The sequence below is a fragment of the Eptatretus burgeri genome, chromosome 3, assembly GCF_056783735.1.
Source record: "Eptatretus burgeri isolate ZD-2024b chromosome 3, Ebu_testis_v1, whole genome shotgun sequence".
In the NCBI taxonomy this organism is placed as follows: Eukaryota; Metazoa; Chordata; class Myxini; order Myxiniformes; family Myxinidae; genus Eptatretus; species Eptatretus burgeri.
Window position 1 is genome coordinate 30,577,446 of NC_140963.1, and position 22,500 is coordinate 30,599,945.

The 22,500-nt window shown below is 41.1% G+C and overlaps 1 protein-coding gene across 8 annotated transcripts in view; it reads left to right on the plus strand.

The window, feature by feature from the left end:
• LOC147029619 (poly(rC)-binding protein 3-like) overlaps positions 1-22,500 on the plus strand; it is a 481,413-nt gene that overhangs the window by 396,936 nt on the left and 61,977 nt on the right. For all 8 annotated transcript variants that reach the window (XM_085872817.1, XM_085872812.1, XM_085872818.1 and 5 more), the window contains 3 exons: positions 6,904-7,032; positions 7,217-7,294; positions 16,441-16,482. In XM_085872817.1, coding sequence (XP_085728943.1) covers positions 6,904-7,032; positions 7,217-7,294; positions 16,441-16,482 — 249 coding nt within the window. The remainder of the gene's footprint in view (positions 1-6,903; positions 7,033-7,216; positions 7,295-16,440; positions 16,483-22,500) is intronic.

Below are 22,500 nucleotides of genomic sequence, written 5' to 3' on the forward strand. Positions count from 1 at the left end.
AGTTGTCAGAGAAAAGGACACTTCTGGCTGAAATGGTGAAATAGCAGACGGCCAGTGCTTTCGTCTGACTGCGGAACGAAAAAATCCAACTTGACACACCAAACAAAGGGTTCTTCAATTTGGAAAAAATGGTCAAGACCTCTCAACAAATCCATGCTTTGTGCTCTTCTGGTGGTGATTTGTTGACCTCCCAGAGTGATATCAAGCATGAACTACAAGACTATTTTTCTAAACTCTTCGCAAAAAGAGCTGTGAATGAGAACAGGAATGTGATGCTTGAACAGCTCCCTTCTCTGTCTGAAGACCAACAACAATTGCTTGAGCCTGGCATTTCTCTTGGAGAACTTACTGCTGCGCTCAAGGATAGCAAGGATGGGAAAGCCCCTGGACTAGACGGCCTTCCGGCTGAATTTTATAAGGCTTTCTGGGACATTCCAGGCCCTACTCTTCTTGGGGTCTTTCAGGAGAGTGTTGAACAAGGTGAATTGCCATTGAGCTGCCGGAGGGCGGTTTTGTGTCTCCTTCCGAAGAAAGGAAACCTGCATGAGACCGCAAATTGGCGGCCTGTGTCACTCCTCGACACGGACTATAAAATATTGTCAAAAGCACTTGCAACCCGTCTAAAGGAAGTCATCTCTTTCTTGATTGGCACTGATCAATCGTACTGTGTTCCAGAATGTTCCATATACGATAATATTTTTTTGGTGAGAGACTTCATCAGTCTCGGTCGAACTACATCTCCTGGTTTTGGTTTATTACTTTTAGATCAAGAAAAAGCTTTTGATGCTGTTAACCATTCTTTTTTGTTTGATGTATTAAGGAGAACGGGGTTTGGGGAAAAATTTATTGCTTATGTTAAGTTATTGTACAAAAATGCATCTTGCCTGCTGAAGGTTAATAATAGTCTTTGTCACCCTTTCCCCTTTCAGCGAGGCATCCATCAGGGCTGTGCGCTATCAGGCATGCTCTACAATCTATCCGTTGAACCCTTATTAGTTTTACTTCGGAACTCAGTGTTAGGAGTCTCTCTTTCACAAAACTCCAAAGTCGTTGTTTCAGCTTATGCTGATGATATTTGTGTTGCTATTGCAAATCAAAAAGGTGTTTCTGAGGTCTCTCATTGCCTTACCCAGTTTGAGCTTGCTTCTACTGCAAGGGTAAATTGGAAAAAAAGTGTAGCTTTCTGGGTGGGCCCCAGATCGCCTTCCTCATCCCTGCCTGTTTTACCAGGAGGAATACAGTGGAGTAGTGAGGGTTTTAAATATTTAGGCTTATTTCTAGGAATTGATATATATTGAACAAAAAAATTGGGAGAACTTCCTGGAAAAAATTAAATTGAAACTGGCAAGGTGGAGAAGATTGTACCAACTTCTCTCGCTTAAGACACGGGTATCAATCATAAACAACCTGGTGGTTCCATTTATCTTGCGTAGAGTTATCCCACTTGAACCTCCGAGATACTTGGTCACAGGCATTCGGTGGGTTCTGACTGATTTTTTTCTGGGGTGGCCACCATTGGCTGGGCCCAGACGTGGTCTGCAGACCCCGAAATATGGGTGGTCAAAATGTGATGCATATCCCAAGTCGGATAATGGCATTCCAGATTTCCACGATCAAGCGCCTACTGTACAGTGAGTGTGTTCCTTGGCGATCTCTCACAAACGCCTGTTTGCAGAAAGTGGAAGGTCTGAAATATGACCGTGAACTTTTCCTCATCGACCTGCAACACGTTGACATGTCTCAGCTCCCCAGTTTTCATCAGAGCCTTTTAAATGCTTGGCAAGTCCTCGGAGTGCAACGTTTCGAGGTATCATACGATGCCCAAAAGTTTGTACATGAGCCATTAGTTCAGAATCCTTTATTCTCTGGAATTTCAACCTCCAGGTCGTTTATGCATCGTTTCACCAGTGTTGGAATAAACAGAGTGCGAGACCTGTTGCAGCCATCCTTGAATGCCTGGCTACCTGTAAGCTCACTTTCATCAAAAACTGGTGTTCGTTCTGCTCGTATTGTGGAAAATGTCTTGAAAGCAGTAATTCAAAATTTTCATAGACTAAACATTGGGTGGACTGGGGTGGATGAAGTGGTAGACTCACGTCTCTATTTCCCTGAACTTCAAATTGCCTCAAAAAAACAAGAGGGTGTGTTCTCCTCAAACTTGGAGGAAATTGGTGTGTTTCACGTCATGGGCAAAACGGCTATCTACAACATATGTCTGGAAGCATGTATACCTGGTTTTACAAAACTGTTGAAAAATCGGTGGAATGAGACCTTACCCGCTGGAGCTTTTTTAACTCCAGTGTGGAACAAAATGTATAGTTCTCCAACTCTTGGGCGAACTGGAGACCTGAATTGGAGACGAGCACATCAAGCCCTGGTCACACAGACATTAATTACTTCATAAGTTTAATTCTTCTGTTCCAATTTCTTGTCCGTTTTGTGATTTAATTGAAAATGTTGCCCACGTTGTTATTGAATGTAAGAGATTGGTACCCCTCTTTCTCTTCCTTCAACAGTCTTTCTATAAATTTGATTTTGTTTTTTTCCTTTCCAGTCTTTATTTATGGAATCGGGGGGAATTATAAAAGTAAACCAGTCCTCTCGTTTTTGTCTTTTCTGTTGGGAATTGCTAAACTGCCAATTTATAAAACCAGGAAAGCAAAATTGAAGGGGGAAAATGCAAATGTGCTTTTGTGCTTTGAAGGTATGGTTTCAGCACGAGTAAAAATAGAGCAGGCTTATCTTTTGAGCCTGGATACTGTGGGTGATCAGTGGTACACTGATGAGGTTTTGAGTTTCTTTTCATGAGGAATCTGTTTGTAAAAGTGTAAAGTACTTACTTACTTTTTTGCATATATGTATTATTCTATGGTGTGTTTGACATGAACAGACACCCTTGCTTTTGTTGAATTTATTTTTGCTGTCAAATTGTTTGGATTTGTTTTTATGGAGTGTGCTTTTTCTGGTGTGTTTTGATACTTTTATAATAAAAGCATACAAAAGTCAACTCTCTCTCTCTCTCTCTCTCTGAAATGTACAACTCAATTCAGCCGAACAGTAATGGCTCACCTAGCCTGGTGTTGGCTTAGTGGTTAGGGTGGCGGCTTGGGATCCCAGGGTCCTGAGTTCAAGCCCCGTTGGCTGCTGAATTAACACCAGGGGGTTGACTCAGCCTGTCATCCTTCCGAGGTCGGCGAAATGAGTGCCAGTGTACTGGTCCCGGTGTATGCCCCGGTTAGAATAGGTGTACCATATCCCTGTGTGTCATAAGAGGCGACCAGGGTTGGCGTCAGGAAGGGCATCCGGCCATAAAACATTACCTCAAGAAAAAGCCAAACCCCTACACAGCAGGGAAAAATGGCTGTAAAAACGTTAATTTTATAGTAATGGCTCACCTCTTGCTGCAGCACACAGGCAAATTTCACACAGCACAAAGACGAGAATCATGTAGCCTTCTTCCTGTGTCGAGGAGGAACCAGCCAGCGAGACCCACTGTCTCAATCGTATACCTCACCCAACTATATCCTCTCTGATCATGTCCCCTTCCTCTCACGTCACACAGACCAATCATAAGCCTCATGGTGTGGCTTGTTGGCACGAAGCCAAGAAGGCGGGGTTTCTTGCCTGTTCGGAAATGTTCGGCCCTGTTGTTGTTGTTGTTGAAAGGGTGGTTCTTTTATTTCCAGTTTTGTAAATGCAAAAACATAAGAAAAGGTCATAGGGGAATCACATACTTGGAGAAATTAACCTTAATCCCCACCTAATTAACACAGCACCATCCTCTCCACCCACCCCCTCGACCCCCCCCCACCCCCCATGCGGTGACACGTAACAATCTTAAGCTGGCAGTTTTCCCTACTCAAATTACATCGAGATGTCTCCTGCTCGTCCACGGACCATGCTACCCTATTGGTTCACGAGTCAGTAAGTGACCACAATATTAGTTATGGGTGTGTGTCTGTCTGTCTGTCTGTCCCGAGCATAGCTCCGTGGGTTTTGATCCGATCTTGATAAAATTTGGGTGAGAGGTTTATATCATGATGTAGTTGTGTTTTCCGGAGAATGGGCATGCTGTGCCTATTATGGGCGGAGCCACGCCCAAAAAACGTGTGTTTTTAGGGGGTAGCCAGTTTCAAGTTGCATCTTCTCCGAGGGGGTTTGTCGAATCTGGCAGGGGTTTTGGTATTTGGTTAGCCCAATGGCACCTGCATAGCCCCACGGAGCTCGATTTTTCATTTTTGTCCCAAGGTCAAGGTTAGAAGGTCAGGAACTCAGAAAATGTCAAAAAAATCAATAAATTGGGCATCGAGCTCCTAGGGTTTTCAACTGTTTCCAATAAAAGTTGGTATGCAAGTAGTGCTCTTTGAGTACTACAACTTTCATCGTTTACGTTTTTCCCGATTCCTGCCAGTTTGCCCGTGGTGTCCCCTCGAAGGTCAAAAAATAAAAAAGGCGAACCATGTACATTGCTCGTGAACCATCACCATCTCCATACTTGTACAATCCTACCTTTGCTATGAAATACTCCATCTACCCCACAAACATAACAACATGTATATGTATAACTGACGTCTCTGCTTTTACCTCTGAGGACCAAAGATAGTGGTCTTCTGAAATGTCAGGGTTTTATTGAAGAATTTTATTATTCTTTTCAGTTCAGTGTGCTTTTACTCTATGTGCAAGTTTGTCTCCTGAGCTGATTTTTAGTTATATCTATCGATCTATCTATATATATATATATATATATATATATATATATATATATATATATATATATATATATATATATATATATATATATATATATATATATATATATATATATATATATATATATATATATATATATATGTGTGTAGTGAATGCACCCAGCGTTGCCCGGGTTCTTTTTGAATGAATTTAATCTTCTGTACATTGGTCTGATGCGAGCCCAGTATTAGTTCTCCATTAAGAGGGTTTGTGAGGGGGAAACACCCCCCACTCCCCGGCAACTTGAAAGCCAGTTAGTTGAACTGTGCAATGTCTGCAATACCAAGTACTGAAATCAATGGGTTGGAATGGGCAATCACCAAGCATAATGCATAAATAGAGTAACAATGTCCTCTTTATAAGGTATTAGAAGATTAGATTTATGTATGTACATATATATATATATATATATATATATATATATATATATATATATATATATATATATATATATAACATGTATAAAAGAGGAGCACACTGAACTTGGAGGTGTCATGACACTGACGTCAGGAACTTAAATTATTCTGACACATCAACTCCAAGCTGGGATGGTGTCTATGTGGCCCGCAGGTCTTTGCAAACTGAGATTTATGCCTGTATGGTCACGAATAAATGAAAGTCGAGACGCTGATCCATATTTTGCCTTTGTTTTGAGGTCATCAGGACAACATACCACAAATCATTTACTTGTGATCATGCTAAACCCATTAATAAATACAGATCAAACCCCCTAACTTGATGAGGCAGCAGGGCAAAGATCGCATCCCATCACATCGCTTGCCTTAATCCTTTTTTGTGTAATTCGCTGTTCGCAAAAAGTGCCGTCTGCCACACAAACACATTGTCTCTGCCCTGCTGAACACCAGTTAGGAGGTTTGCAATCAGGAATAATCAATTCATCGAAAGAAGCAAACTGACCCGAGATGTGACAACACTTACAGGTCATGCAGCAACCGCTGTGATGGGACTCCATCTGTGCCCTGCTCCTCCGTCAAGTTAGGGGATTACTGCATTTATTAACTAGTTGAGTGTGGTCATGAATAACCGATTTGCGGTTTGTCGTAGTCGAATGTCAGACACGACTGAGCAGTTCGTGAAAGACTTTGTACAACCACACACTCCATGAGCCACCTATCCCAAACTAATGGGATGTGGCAGATGATGATGGTGATGCACTGAAAGCCAACATGAGGGATAGACTGATGATTACACTTCAGGTTAAACAGAAATGTTTCCATCCAGATTGATTCCCTTGTTTGTGATTCACATATGGTGATACAACACCAATGTGGGATAAAATGCATCCCACTGATGACATCAGGGCTTTGCTGATGATGCTAATGGTTATTTGATGCACACATGTCTGTGTACACACAAGAGAATATAAGACTGTTTGTTTTCTTTTTGTTTGTTGATTTGCTTATTTACTACCAAGCCCAAGCTGAAGGCCAGTCTCTACCTGGTCAATCATCGCAGTGTATAAATTATTCCTTTGGGGTAATTAATTGATGGTCAGTTGATTTTCCTGCTCATTCATGGATTATGGATCGTTCCTTTATGAGTTATTACCATTCGGCATTAACAATGATAGCTGCTTGGTAGTGTGCTCACCATTGATATACTGAGTGTGAATTTCATTCCTAATAGTCAAACTTTACAAAAAAGAGAGAAAGGCTGTTCTTGTAAATTTTCAACAAGAGTGCAAGCTCGACTTCATATCTGTCGTCTCAACTGCGTTTACCTTGTTTCTGTTACGGATCCCCTCATATCTTTCAAAAAGAGTGGCACTGCACACTGATACCCGAGGCCAAATTCTCCGATTGCAGTGACATCTGTAAATGTAGCACTACCTGCAGTGCGTGCTGCTGTTTGAATGAATATACAGTGCAGCACAAGCATAATGGCTGAATGACCTTTACCTGTACTTTAATTAACTTGTGATATATCGGTTGCCTGAAGGTTTAGCAAATGCCGAATAAAGAGGTGTACATATGATTCAAACATGTGAAGCCAAAAGGTCACTTTTTGCCCATATCTTCTTTTGTATCCATTTGCTACCGATTCGGATAGATTTTGGCCAACAAAGCTCAATTTATTTTTTCTCCCCTCCCTGTCTCCTAAAAACTTGCTGCCCACCTCCCATTGGATGAGCAGAGCACCGGTGCTCAGGTTCAAGTGGCTGGCGACCTGCTGCCCAGTTCCACAGAGCGAGCAGTCACCATTTCTGGCACCCCAGAGGCCATCACACAGTGCATGAGGCAGATCTGCCTTGTCATGCTTGAGGTGAGGGTTCTGATCAATATTACAGGTATTTATTCACACCTTTAAACTACACCAGGATGTCCCATCTTTCCTGTTCAATATTTGAGTCCCTTTCACTTCAACGGCAAGAGGTTTATATCTGCCATCAACTTTCTTCTCGGTTTATTTAACACTACCTGTTTGTCTCTTTTCCTCCAATCGCCAGTCCCCTCCAAAAGGCGCTACTATTCCTTATCGACCAAAGCCGGCAGTTTCAGCTCCAGTCGTGTTTGCTGGAGGACAGGTAATCATGATAATAATCTAATAAATCTTTTCAAGTGTTTGTGTGTGTTTGTTTGTGCATTTGTTTGTTACTCCTTCACGGCTGAGCCGTAGCACCTAGAGTCCCCAAATTTTGGGTGTATGTACTTGAGAATCTTGGCAAGGTTTTAGGGTGCCACATATTAGCCTTCAGGTCTGTTTTGAGGCCACCAAAGGCCGCTATAAAGTATGTATTGGGATGTGGGGTCAGGCATTGCTGACGCCGACCCGCAGGCAAAAGATAACCACCATGAGGCCAATAACTCCAAAGCTTTTCAATGTCGAACACGTCCCGAAACCCCCGCCGGGAAAAGCTCACTCGGCTGGACAGCACCAGGTACCCCACCCACAGTACATAATAATCTTCAAACATTACTTTCCACCCTGTCAAGGAAGACCAATCAATTTATTATTTATGCAGACATAATGGAATTTTGTTTAATCTGACCCACATCCCTCACTTCCTCCATCTATCTCGAACACTCCTGTCTTTCTTCTCTACTCATTTCTGCTTCAAATGTTCTTTACCTTCTCTCCATTTTCCTCCTCCCTCACTCATTGTGCTCTCTTCTCTTCAATATCTTGCTCTGCTCTCGCATTTTTTCCCCTCTCCCCATGCACATGTAAGAAAAAAGATGGTCCAAAGAGATGAACATTGTGTGACGTTATTATACCTCGGCTGTGAACTTGCTTACTTACCTCTGAGTAGTCTGATTTGGGCTTTGATTCTGAGTGAGATTGTAGCCAATTAGAACTGTCCTCTGCAGGTGCAGTGCTGCACAGAGCACTGTGGATTATGTTGTCCTTCAGAGAGCAAGTTAATATGGCTGTCTCATCTGCTTATACTTTCTTATGCACTTTAAAGATCCAATATTTTGCAAAGAGTAGGCCTTTGAAGCTTTTTCATAATTAAATTACATCGCAGTCAAGCAAAGGTTTCTTCTTTTCCTTTACAATATCGAGGATCATGGAAGAATAAGATGATGGAGGGCATGAACTAGCAGTGAGGCAGGAATGAGCAAACAGGAAAATAGGACAGAGAGGAGGGGAGGAAATGCAGCAATCTGCAAATAAGAGTGTTCGGCAAGGCAGGGTCATTGGGGGGTAAAGAGAGATTTTGTGTGGGGATGGGGGATGACACTGTCTGCTTGAAGCACTGCAGAGAATAGTGGGGGATGGGGTTCAACCTCAGAAAGGCACTTCCACAGATGGGAGAAGTGAGAAAAAGAAGGGCTGACCACTTTCCCTCATTAAAACTCCTTTCCCACTCGCAGTTGTAAGTCACATTGCTGCACTATGGCTTCAAATGGTTGCAACATTTCAGTGGTTATTGTGACCTTTGGTAGATGCTTGAGCTGTTTTTTTTAATGTAGTTAGCCTGACAGTACGAGCTAACAATATGAAGTTTTGCTCGCATTGCTGCTGCTTTTGTCATTGTTTCCCCATCTTGGGAGGAATTGGTGTCTCCAATGGCTGCTCAGGAATGTTTGCCTCGCTGATATTTAACCCTGAACAGGACACTACTCCAGTTGCAAAGTTATTAGCATCCCTCAAGCAAAACGTGAGTTCGCAATGCATGCTAATATGATGTAGGACGACCGGTTTAACATTGCCTCGGAGTGGCAGCACACTCACTGATGTAACTCCCTGCCTGTGAAGCACCAATCAGACAGCTTCTCAGGTCATTCATCAAAACCAGACAGGGTTTCCCATTATATATGAAAACAAACAGTTTATCTGCTACACAATCTCTCTTTGTTGTGGTGGTTTGTTGACTGCATATTTTTGCCCTCTTGTGCAACCAAAACATATATTATGTTCATTAGGGAGAGTCAAAGGGAAGGAACACATTGAACTTGGCCGCTAGTAAAGTTGACCACACCAAGTCCAAGTTATCAGCATTACATGTCCGCTAATAGTCTCCTATTTATCATGTTTTTAGTAGCTGTGATTTGATCAAAACTCTCATCGGGCCAGGCTTTGGGACCATTTACATATCACGTACATACAGATATGTAATTATTTGAGAGAAGGAAGCGAAGGGGAAATGATGGCGAAAAAGGAGTTTGGGAGAGTTGAAGATGTTTGGAGAGGTTGGAAATTAAGGTAGATGTGGGATCGACGATATATGCAACATTACGTGGAGAAGAAAATGGTAGTGTGTGGGGAGAGGGGGGCTCATGAGGAAGTGATAAAAAAAACAAATCTGCTAGTTTGTGTACATAAGATGCAGAAGGCATTTAATTCTGTTTCAATGTGCATAGCAAGATGTGCATTCCAGTTTTTCTTTTATTATTTTGTCTGTATTGAATCGTTAAAAAAGTGACTGAATGCAGAATTCTGTGCAAAACGCTTTCAAGTATCCCGCTGCGTTTAGATTTCATATTACTCGGAGCAATGACTCGCAACCATTATTGTTTGCATTAATCCAGCTTCAAATGTAAGGAAAGTTGGGAACAGATGGCCATTTGGTCCCTTCTGCCCATACCAAAACCAGACTCCAGCATTCTTAGCGACTGTGGGAGGTGCTGATTATACAGCTAATATCATGCAAGAAATTTGTGCAAGGTATTGGCACAATGGCCTACACTTTTCAAAAGATGTCGTGGTATCTTTGACGTCCACAACCTAAGTTCAGGCGGGACGGCCGGCCCGCTGCAACCGGCGGCACATTTTGAGAAGGGGTGTCCGCTGCTGACTGTTTCCCATGTCAGCAGATTATGTTCATCTTAGAAAGTACCAACTGAGCGAATGATGCCACTCCATTTGTCTTTCCATATTACTCGGTAAGATGCTTGATAAACACATGTAAAATAGGTGTCACGACACAGGTGTCAGAAAGGTGTCAAGCGTGAATCGAAGTGCAGTTTTCAGAACTTGAGCGTGAATGATTTAGTAATCATTTCAACCTTTCATGAAGAAGTTTCAAGTTTAGTACATTTATGAGATTTTCAACAAGTCCTGGTGAAAGATTCCCAATAAATCTTTGAGGTGCATTATGAAATTATTTTTGACAGGTCATTGTTAATTAATTAATTAATTAAAGCAGCATTGGTGACATAATTGTTAGAGCATCTGCACTGAGTCTGGGTGGTCAGTGGTTCAAACCCTGTCCGATTCAATTAAAAATTGGTAAGAGCTTCCTTGCTTGATGCTCAGTATTTATAAGGGATAGAGCATGGACAGACAACCATAAGTTAGTAATAATATCACAGACTTTGATATGCCTAATGGCTTCCTCCTATGAAGAAGTTCCTTGCAAGAGAACTCATTTTATTATTATTACTATTATTATTATTAGTAGTAGTAGTAGTAAATGTATTGAGAAAACGCACATAAAGTCGCAAACTCATTCCATTGGTGATTGTTTCAGGTATGCGAATATAAAGTTTTCGGTTTTGAAACTCGAGCAGACTTGTTTTGATCTTTGGTTGACTGCTGTGAGCTGCGAAAATCATGATATTTAACAGGCAATCGGGGACTCACGAAGCAAAACCAAGTCGACCCTACATAAATCGCTGGGGAATTCGACCAAGTTGTTTAACTGCTTATTTTGTGCATTATTCTCACGTTAATACTTCCAAGTTAAATGTTTCATCAAAAACCGGACATTCTCGTTGTCGGTGTTTTGAAATTTCAGTTTTGCTTCCATGTAATAGTAACAGAATTACCTGTGTCTTCACAGAATATAATTTCCTTCTATACATCAACATTCATACATCACATCCCAGAAATTAGTGAATGAAACGACATCTTGCACTGCAATTATAAAGAGCGGAACAGGTAAACAACCCATTCCACAAAACAATGCCATCCTAACTTATTAAATAGAATTCACTCTCTTATTTGAATGAATCCATCTCCCTGCCACGGTACAGGCTCAACCAATCACACAAAGCGGAGCAGACGAAGAGGCACTCAGACTGCAGTGAGTTTAAGATACGTGCCTCATAGGCCCTCGATCCCTTAGAATAGATTCTTAGGTCACTAATTTTCCATGAGAATTGATGTCGTCAACGCGAGATGGAAGTCTTTTACAGAGGGCATCCTGTTGTGCATCATTCTGCCTGGCTATTTCTTTCAGCACAGCACTGGTTGGGGAGTGAAGAAAGGTCATTAGGTTGTTGCCATTTCCTCTGGTCGTGATGTCCTGACAGATGTGAGGGAGACAGAGAGACAGAGAGAGCATTGTGCTAGAAATTGAAATCTATGTTGCTTTGGACGTCATTTAGATTATTCATCATCATCATTCATTTCTACCTTGGCAGAGTGAATTCTTTCTCATGTTTGCACTAACCTTGCCTATCCAATGCATGCTATTAATTATCTTGTAAACTCTATATTACTTCCTGTTTAGGAGAATTATCACTGGCTATGGGAGTAATTGTAAGACTTAGGATGCAGAGGGTGATTGCTTTTGTTTAACTCCAATGCCTCTTGACATGGTCAATCCAAAGGCTTGCAGTTGTTCAGCCCTGCATTTGGAGGCTCTGAATGTGATGTCTTCTGTTTTGAAAGGGATGAGATTTGTAGCTGAGAAAGACAGATTTACTGAATCGTAGTAACAACATCTTATGATTTAAGGTCTGACTTTCACAATCAAATAAGAACCAATTCAAACTTGCATTGGCATTATTTATGGATCGGAACACCTCAAACATTTGTGAATTCACTTCCCTGTAGACCAAATCAAATGTACATAATGGTTTCCTTATGCTGAGGATAAAGCATTATTGACAACTCATCCTCTCGAGTGTCAACATGTACATCAAAAACAATTCTTTTAAACTTTTAAGATTCCCAATGCACAGCTGGACCGTAGATGCACGGAAGATGTCGACACATCACATCCACTTTGCTCCAATGTTTCAAAGTGATGGCTGCAGTTCCAATCCGAGTTGTTTTGAATGCAGTTGACAAATCCTATCAATTGGACGAGAGACATAATTATTTTGCTTGTGAAGAAAAGCAAACAACAGTTCTCCACCGCAACCACTGCAGGGACTGTCACCATGTTCAGTTTACTTGCAAAGGCTTTCATTAAGGTGTTGTTTTCCCCTAGAGTCAATTAACTATTTTTTTTCGACGAAAATCACCTTGATTAAAACACGTTTTGTGATTGAAGCAGCTATTTATTACCTTTTCGAGTTTAAATGACCAATGAGCCTGTGTTCCGTGAACTTAATGTAGCATTGGCTGGGTGAGGTGGAGGGAAAGGGGGAAGAAGCTTTGTGCAGTGGTGCACTCATGTAGAATATGAAGGGTAATGTCAGACAAATGTTCCAGCATCAATTTGTTGTTCACAAATGCTGGAGTGCAAATTATTTGACATTTCCCTTTCATGCAGTACCTTGTTATAAAGATGTACACCGTATGCTCAATTGGCAATGTACCACAGCCCAAATCATGGGTAGTTTTACAATGCCATTTTTACAGCGTCGAATTTCAGCCAGTGAGTTTAATAATGGTATTAGATGGTGACTTCAACCGCAAACTGACAAATTATTACGATTGAGATCTTACGACGACACAAGACCTTACAATTTGGCAAGTTGCAATCTCCGTATTTTGCAATTCACTTCTGCGATAAGTCTTTACTCATATTTCTGAAACAATTATTGACTTAAATCTCGGATTTCAGATCCTGCAATAATTGGGATTCCAGGCCAACAGTTTCTCCATCATCTTATTCTTTATTATTTTTGCAATCTTGTTTTAGTTTTCCCTTCCTATTGAATGGTTACTTGCATGACTCTCAGATTCTAAGAAATACTCAATAACTAACTGACGGTTGATGGGACTTTCTCTGGGGCAGTGTGACTGCTTCATCTTAGGTGTCCGTACCTTCTGGGATATTGGCCACAGGTTGCTATGATTGGTTGTAGCAACTGAATTTCTTATAACCTCTTCATCCAGAATAAACATTGTCTAAAGACAAGAGGGAGATCACTTTTCGTGCGAGTATGCTCAACCAACCACGCTTTCAGCAAAACACAAATGGAAAAACCGACCAATGTATCGGTTGGACACTTTATAAGTAGGATCTTTTTTTCCTCCAATGGAGTGCATTCTTTGCTGTCACTTCCTTTGATGGCTGTTGCTCTCAAAGGAAGATCCCCCCCCCACTCCTTGCAGAAATCAATAGACTGATTGAATGCCGTAATGACCATAGAGTACAGACTGATTGTAACCCAATGTGGTTCTTCAACACTTGTGAATGCTGCAAGGTAAATATATCAACAGAAAAAGAATGACACACAATGTATGATGGCAGGAAAACATTAATGGGTTCAAATTGGCAAGTGGTTAGATTTAGGAATTTAAACTGAGAATAAGTGTACACAATGGCACTGAGCAGTGTTGTCAAATAGAGCACACTCACAAGTTGTCGAACTTGGGATTGATTCCCATTTTCCGTAAATATGATTTGGCAATAAACTGTCACACAAACGTTCCAAAGACGGGTTGTTGTATCAAAGAGTGTTCCGTGCATTCAGAAGGGGAGGATAATACGGCCATCACATCTGCAAGAGCCTGCAAGTGAACATCAAAAATCCTCCCCTACCTTTCAAAAATAATAAGCCATTGTGAGTGAGTATTCAAGCCAAATTATTTTCTTTGGATGCTTCACAACGCAGGCCATAAAATCACCATTCCAACATATTACTTGCTGGGCTAGCAGAATACCCTCGAGGTATGCATGCGCACTGGCCTCTGAGCTGTCAAGCCTGTTTTGGAATCTTGGCCTAGATATAAACTGTCATCCTGGTGTTTTGCATGTTGCAGGGGTGATTCATCAATCTGTGTACTGTCGGTTCCGTGGATGGAAGTTAAACGGAGATTCTTGTCTGCCATCATTAGTTGGCGGATATTAAAGATCTGACGGTGTCAGCTCGGAGTAGGTATTCCATCGCGGACACCTTGGTCAAATTCCAAATTCCTGCTCTCATCGACAGGGGGCACTGCATCAGCAACATAGCTTCACCCTCCCTCCCCCTACCCCCACCAGCAAGTGATGTGTAGAAATTGTGAAGATGATAAATACAATTCCGACTGAACATTTTTTTAATGCGGCTTGTAGAACAGTTGGAATCATGGAACAGTTCATGAGTGAAAATTCAGATTCTATTTCATGAAACCTTCTCCACTCGGGAATCATGATATGAAACAAATTGTGAGCAGTGTTGAGAAAAGTAAATAACTCGCGAAAGTCCATGATAATACATCTGTGGCCTCCTCAGGGAAGTCCATGATAATACACTCCTCAGGGAATGTCTGTGAGTAAAAGAAAAACACCATTGACAAGTACAAGCACCGGTGAAAAATTCAAGCGATGAAGTAAAATCTCTCCATCGTTCCAAGGGACGTCACTCTCTTCGAAGAAGATCGGCCAAGAAAATAAAATAAATCACCTTTTCTCCATCCAAAACCAAGCCAGGGGTGGAAAAACACTCAGAAAGAAAAACGATGATCGGTGATAAAAAATGGTAAAACCACGCTTCACGGTAAAACAGTCCCATGGCAATTGCAATGGTGTATCTGATGGCAGAAGACACTTCAGATGCTACCCAGAGCCATGTGCTGCATACGAAAAAAGAAGAAGATATTTCTTTCCGAGAAATGTGGAGGACCTTTTGGAGTGGTGGAAAATATTTCCGAGTCTCAGTGACTCCACAATGGCAAACTCACAAAAGAACCAGAAACCTCATCTGGAAATCCCGTACCGGAAATAACTACATTGTAAATTTGAGATTGGAGGTGATGATATTCTGCTGCGTGTACATAGATGATATTCCACTCACTAGTGCAATTTTTCTTTTGGTTTCATCACAGGTTAATATGGTTTTGCTTTTGTACATCTTGTAGTAACTACAATTGCACTAGTGATTGGAATATCATCTATGTACACGCAACAGAATATCATCAGTCGTATGCTTTATTAACGTGGTCTACAAAGTCCTGTCCTCCAATCTCAAATCTCTTCATTTGAGGGGAGAGTTATTTTACTCCAATATATCCCTACCAAATTTGGTGATTCCAGCTGCCCTCGTTGTCCAGTTATTCTGCAGACAAACTGACAAACACACAGACGGGAATCATCACAATACTCATGCGCCCTGCCTCCTGCCACATAGTGAGTAAATATCCAATTGCTATTCTAGTGCTTTACTGATTTGGTAAAGAATCCCTGAGGAAAGTTTTCTTAATTCTTAATGATGAAATCGTTTCTCATTTTTCTTAATTCTGCTCATTGTATGAAGTTGAGGGTCCTCTCCATAATACATACACGAAAATGGGAGAATTTCTGTCCACCTAGGCTTCCTCCCGATTCCGACAGTTTGTTGCCGAGGTAGCGCAGTTGCCTTTGAGCTATCTTGTCTGGGTTCTTTTAACTGTCATATTGGTGCTTTGTGGAACAGCATCACATCACAAGTACGTTGTCTCTTGGATGGACATTAATCTGGGTGTCTTGTCTGCTGGCATTAGTTTGTATGCGTTATAAATCCGAGTGTATTTCATGTGGAGTAGTTGAGTTATCACCGGCACCCTGGCTAAATTACAAAATTTTGCCTGACGACTGCTGGGAGGGCAAGGACAAACAATGCTGTGCGCTCCTTGCCTTGTGGCTGCTGTGACTGTACTGAATCTGCCTTTGGGCATTGCATCAGAGACAAACCTTCCTCTGAGATAGAGTGGTGACGTTTCCAGAATTGTTTCTTAGCCACAAAAGTGTTGCTGACTTGTTATGAGCACCCTAATGCTTCTACCCCAACCACCATGTTGCAGATGGATACAGATTCGAATATAACTTGCAAAAACATGCAAAATGGAAAATTATGGGTCAGACTTCAGCCGTCAGAACTTATATGAATATTGGCTTGTAAATGTTTCATCCATTGTATTGTTGTTATGACATCTTTTAATTTTAATTAAAAGGACGATAGAATGGATTGGCCCGACTTGCTTGCAACCTGCATGTGGAAACTTTATCATTCTGAATCCCTCGTCCGATACTAGGTTTCAAGAATGGGTCGCATGAACCACAAGGATGTCCAATAAGTGATTAGTAAAATGATGTTTTGGCTCTTGTAATTCTGTGGTTCATTTGTTCTTTGCAATGTGTTGCAGGCGTACAGCATCCAAGGGCAGTATGCAATTCCTCACCCAGATGTAAGTTATGCACACACATATGCACTTGCATAGCTTTTTAGATCTCATCCTGTGTATTAACCTGATCCTGACAAATGGCACACTAAACACCATGTTTTTCAACTGGTGGTTCTTCCCAATTGCTGGTTTGTTAAAGCAAGTTATTCGCTTCGTTAATATTGTGATAATTTTTGCAATAAAAATTGTTTTTAATCTCGTATAAGGAGACCATGGTTTCGAATCCCTTCAGTTGTCGAGCCATCGGTTGTGAAGGGTTGCCTGGAGCTTGACTTCTCCGCTGCATTGGCGACACCGGCATGCTTACGGATGAAAGGGCCACAAAATTATTATTATTATTCGATAGGGAAGTCCCTTCGAGTGAAGCATTTTGTGACAGATGAATAAGTTGTGGCCCTTCCAAACCCACAACCCCCCCCTCCGTAAACCACAATTTTGATTTTTCACCCTTTCTTTGTTTCTTTGTCTTTGGGGCCCACACAGGTCTGATCCAACTGGAATGTTTTTCTCAAAATTAATTAACCTTGGGGACATTATTGAAGAATATTAAGCAATTCCATTTCAAACAACAATAAATGTTTGTTTTTTTCATTTTGTCTATCACGCTTATATTATATAATTAGGCTGCATAATTTGTACACAAATAGGGGCGTAGAAGGAGGGGGTTGCGGTTCATTGAGAAAAAGGAATTTTTTAATAAAACGAAGGGAAGGAGGGGAGAATACTGTATATGATTTACAATGGATAGGATAAGGGAGAAAAGGTGTGTATGATGTTCGGTATGCAATGACAATCAACTGGCATCCAAGTGGTTGTGGGTTCTCATTCAGCGAAAAGCAATCATATTAACGATTTTCATTCTAAACTGCAAGCTGAACTAATTTCAGTTAAAATTACCTTGTAACTTCTGGACTTTTAGTACAAACCGAGTTCGTGAATTAATGATCTTCAAGGTGGAGGCTGGGGGTAATCTGTCTGTTCTGTCTGGTCCACTAGTAATGCTGGACCACACTTTGTGGTTGACTTAACTCCTTAAAGATAACTTAAGATTAGCTCTTCAATGCTATATATAGGATAAGGCAGCACTCTCCAAAATGCCATTATCTGTTTATACAAAACAAAAAGGATGAAAGTCCTCATCAAAAACACAGCCCCGAACCACACCTTAAAAATGAGATGTGTAAATATTACGTTAAAATAACCAAAAACAAACGAAAAAAATACATAAATATAGGTTGTATCAGGGTGAAAGGTACATAAATAAATAAATAAATAAATTTTTCTCAGAGAAGGTGGAACGGATATTTGTCAAACTTTCAGAGGTTCATCAGAATGACGGGAAGTGTTTTCGGCAAAAAAAAAAAAACTTTTGCAAATTTTGAAAAGAAAAGTATTTGGGGGATTTTTTTATAATCGCTCGATCGTGCCTAAGCCCTTGTAGCTCTGTGAAAGGTAATATTAAATGATTCCTGACAACATTGCCTAGCCAGTGGGTGTATGTAAGGATTGCAAGTGTTTTAGGCCCCCACAAAAATAGAAAAAAAAAACAATTTCATTTCTTCAAAATGACAATGAGAACAGCATGGGGGAACACGGGTACCCCTGGAAGTATTTCATCAAAATAAATAAATAATTCAAGGCTTGGTAATGGATACAATAAAGTGTAGATAAATAACTACATAATTAACGGTGGTTTGTTGGTAGTTAGTGGTGATGGTAAAGGGAATAAAAATAAATAAAGAATTAAAGGTAGTGTGTCGGTAACAGTGATATTATAGTGTGTATTATATTATATTATACATAACTAATCCAAAGTTGTGTGTTGGTCGTGGAGATGGTAAAGTAGATAAATAAATAAAGTTCCTGAAAGCAGATACAAACCTGTCCTATTTTGTCCCAGACATTTTTTTTCGTTTTTTGCAATCGTGTGTGTCTGTGTGTCATTGGTTGTTATCCTCGTATGCGGGTTTCACGAAGGTGGAACAGAGCCCTCCCAGGTCTCAAAATATCCAGGTGTGTGTGTGTGTGTGTGTGTGTGTGTGTGTGTGTGTGTGTGTGTGTGTGTGTGTGTGTGTGTGTGTGTGTGTGTGTGTGTGTGTGTGTGTGTGTAACTTTTGTCCCTTATTTGTTTTGTATACCTTGTCGAGGCTCGTATGAGAGCTAACAAACAACGCACATCGAGGGGGGTATGAGACAAGAGGGGTGGGAGTGGGAAGGACAAAACAGTGGGGAACAGCGACATTAGGAGATCTATGGAAGGGGGAGGGATGGGGCAGGAAACATGGGGTATACAAGATGGACATTACAGGGACTTTCAGGAAGGAAAGCAGGGAATTTGAAGGAGGTGGGTTTGGAGTGGATTAACGGGGGTAGAAAAGATCGAGGATTTGGATGGGAGACGATAAAAGGTGGTGGGAGGAGGGAGGAGGGAGGGAGTTAAGGAGAGTTGTTGAAAGAGTGTGGGAGATTGCAGAATAGCTCGGGGAGGGGGCCGGATGAGGAGGAGAAAAGGCTCTGTGGTGCTGGGGGAGAGGGGGGCAAGAGAGGGGGCAGAAGGCAGTTGAGGATTTAAGGAGGTGGAATGATGAGATGGAGGTGAGAGGCCAGGGGAAGGTGGCAGCTTTGTGGATGTGAGGGGGGTAACTTTGAGAAGGGTGAGTGAGGGGGTGAATGGTGGGAGAAGGGTGAGTGAGGGGGGTGAATGGTGGGAGAAGGGTGAGTGGGGAGAGTTGAGGGAGAAAGGTGAGGGGAGTTTTTGAGAAAGGTGAGAGGGAAGCTTAGAGGGAGAAGAGTGTGATGGTGGCTTTGAGAGGGAGGGGTGAGAGGAGTGAGTTGGCACTGAAGTTGGAAAAAAAGAATGGTTGATGGAAAGCGAACATTCATTGCAAACTGGGGTTTTTTAATTTTCAGATCAGAAATGCGATTAAAGACATTTCTTGAGGGATGCAATGAAGGCAAATTAAGAGAATGGAGAGAAGAAACACTGTAACAGTTGGATTTTTTCAGCAAGGTATGAGGGAAAGGTCGAATTGAGAGCAGTCTGTTGAAATAGAAAAAGAGTAGTTAATTATGATACAATAATGAGAACCACACGTGTGAAAGAGGAAGATGAAGCATTATAAGAGATCATTTCTATTATTATTATTATTATTATTATTATTATTACTATTTTTTTGAGAGAGAGAGAGTTTTTATCAGATTAGGTAATGGAAAGGTTGTAGAAAAAAATTGTGAGGTGAATGGTGAATTTGGATCAACAATCGCAGACAGTGGAAACAGATCGCGTGGTTACGGGAGGTGTATAGTCAAAGGTGAATTTATTTATTTATTTTAAATAAGGATTGTGTAAGATTCGGAAAAGGGAAAATAGAAGTAATATTGTGGAGGTGTATGGTGAATTTGGAATGGTAAACGCAGAGTGAAGCTGATTGATCGATGAAAAGTACCAGGAAGAGGGGAGAAAGACACATGGTTACAGGTGTATCGTGAAGAAGCATATGTATGAAACTCTAATACCGTGGGCACTGGATGATAACTTTTTGCACCATGGATTTTATTGCAGACAGATGCATTGAGAATCAGAAAAATCATGGTGCCAATTTTTGTTTTGCATTTTGGGTACATTTTGGTGGCTTTTAATGTGGTCCCCTAAAATACCATTATCGCTGTTTTGGTTGCAACTTCCAGTTTCAAATATTGTTATAAAGCAAAGCATGTAGCATATCAAATTAAAGGTCTAGACATTTGTAACACAAATATATCATATATATATATATATATATATATATATATATATATATATATATATATATATATATATATATATATATACTGATTTTTTTTTATTGTCCACAGGTATCTATGCCAATTTCCCTGGCAATAACAACCATAAGGGAGCATATATCCGATGCAAATGTTCTTATTTAAAAGTCAATCAATTAGAGAAATGTACCGTTTATGCTTTATGGTATGTTTCGTGGTTCACATCTTCATCCATGCTGTCCTCATGATCATTTCCTCTGAGTCTGTCATTGGGCATGTTTGATGACTCCCTCCTGTTACATCTGTGTTATCTTTATTGTGATGTGTGTTTGCTGCCTCTGGGTCATGTTCATTGGTTGTCTCTGTCTCATCTTCGGTCTGATCAATACACTCCTCAATAGCATCTGCTCGCACCTGGGCTTCAGTTTGAAATCCATTTGGTTTCCCACGATGATATGAACGCAAGAGAAGCCAATATAGGTCCTCAGATCTGTAGCTTTTCAAGACGGCCTCATTCTGGTTTATTGTGAATTCTGCATACTTTACGTTGGATGTGGGCTTATGTTTACTGTTGATACTACATGGAAGGAGCTGTGGTTCTGTTGGTGCCAGACTAGAAAGGAATCGCTCAGTACACGGTTGCTCTATGGCAATTGCGTTTTGGGTGTTGGTTTTGTTTGTGTCATGGAACTGGAAAACAGCAGTGGCAGTGGCATGTAATGTCCCCTTTCCATCTGGTGTATCTTCGGCGAAATTGACATTGTCGATTGCAAAGAAGAGGAATCTTCCCTTCACAAGCATTTCAGGAATATACAGACCATTGTTCTGTGCAGCACGCTTCAGCACTGCATGAGCAAGTTGTGTCTCTATGCGAAGGACATGCTCGTAGTTGATGGAGTACCCAAACTTATGAAGAATGTTCACCTTGGTCTTACTCCGAATGGCTTGATGAACTTTCAGACCAATTCCAACTACTAGTGGATTCTCATTGTGATGTCGAAAGCCTGCTTCCTCATGTCTTGGCACGTAGGACACCTGACGATCAGACTTATATGCAAACATTATAGTTTGTGCTATGGTCCGTGTTACTAGTTGAATGCAATGCTCTCTTTGTGTTGACTCAAGTGTTAACATTGGCCCTATTAGGATCCAGCGGATGAATTCCTCCAGCGATTTGGGAACTTGATTTTCATCTAACAGGGAACCTTGAAATTTCCATGGCTGCTTTAGAGCTTCAGCGATGTCCCTTCTTATTACCTTGGCACTTTCGAAGACTGCTTTCATGTTGCTGCTCGCATCGCCAGCTGCCTCGTGCAGGTTGTCAATTGCGGCTCTTTTTGTTCTCGAAGTGTACATCCGATCTGGTTCATTCATATGTGTAGAGCGGAAGAACTCAACATCATCAAAATTTTCTCCAAGCTTATGCTTCAAACTTCTCCTTGATATGAGCGTATCATTTGAACCATTGACTCTGAGGACATTTTGATAAGCTGCTTCTACCTCACCCATGTCCAGGATAGATCCTGATTCCAGCAGGCTGCTCATCAAGTAGAAGAAACCTTCAATGTCTGCTGAAACCTTGGTTATTACTGCTTCTTCATCTGCTCTCTCCTGCTCTACTTGAGTTCGCTGAATGTGCTTCACCCAATAATACAGATGGTATTTGATATCAATTGCATGGGCATCATTTGGATCGATTGCAGCACTCAGATTTACTTTCCACTGCTGGTTATTGCTGTACTCAACAGCCTTTCGGAGCTGTTCCCCGGTGTTGAACTCACTGATCTGGTGGAGTGCTCCTTTCTCTGAAGATCCATTATAGAAGAAGCAGTTGTTTTTATTGTATTGTTTGGCACCAGATTGCATGTAACGTTCTGTTGATGATGGGTTCTCATGTGGTGGTGGTTGTGTTTTGAGGTTCGTCCTTTCTGGTCGTCCAACTTTCGTTGGTTTAGGTACTTCGCCTGCTTCCAGTGCAGCTTCATATCTGTTTTTCAGCCGCTCAATATGGATTTTGTGCACTGCAATTTTATAGCATTCTAGATGCCATGTGACACCTTTCTGTGATAGTTAATTTGCCATCATATCACCAAGCTCTTCTTGGATGGATATGTACTTATTATCTCCATAGAACGACCGGGTATTCACACTCTGGATAAACAGCTGATATGATTCTGGTCTTGCGTGTTTTACGAGTTTTCCAGATGCTTTGCAAATGCAGCATATATTCAAACCTGCCAAAGATGTAGTGCAACTTGA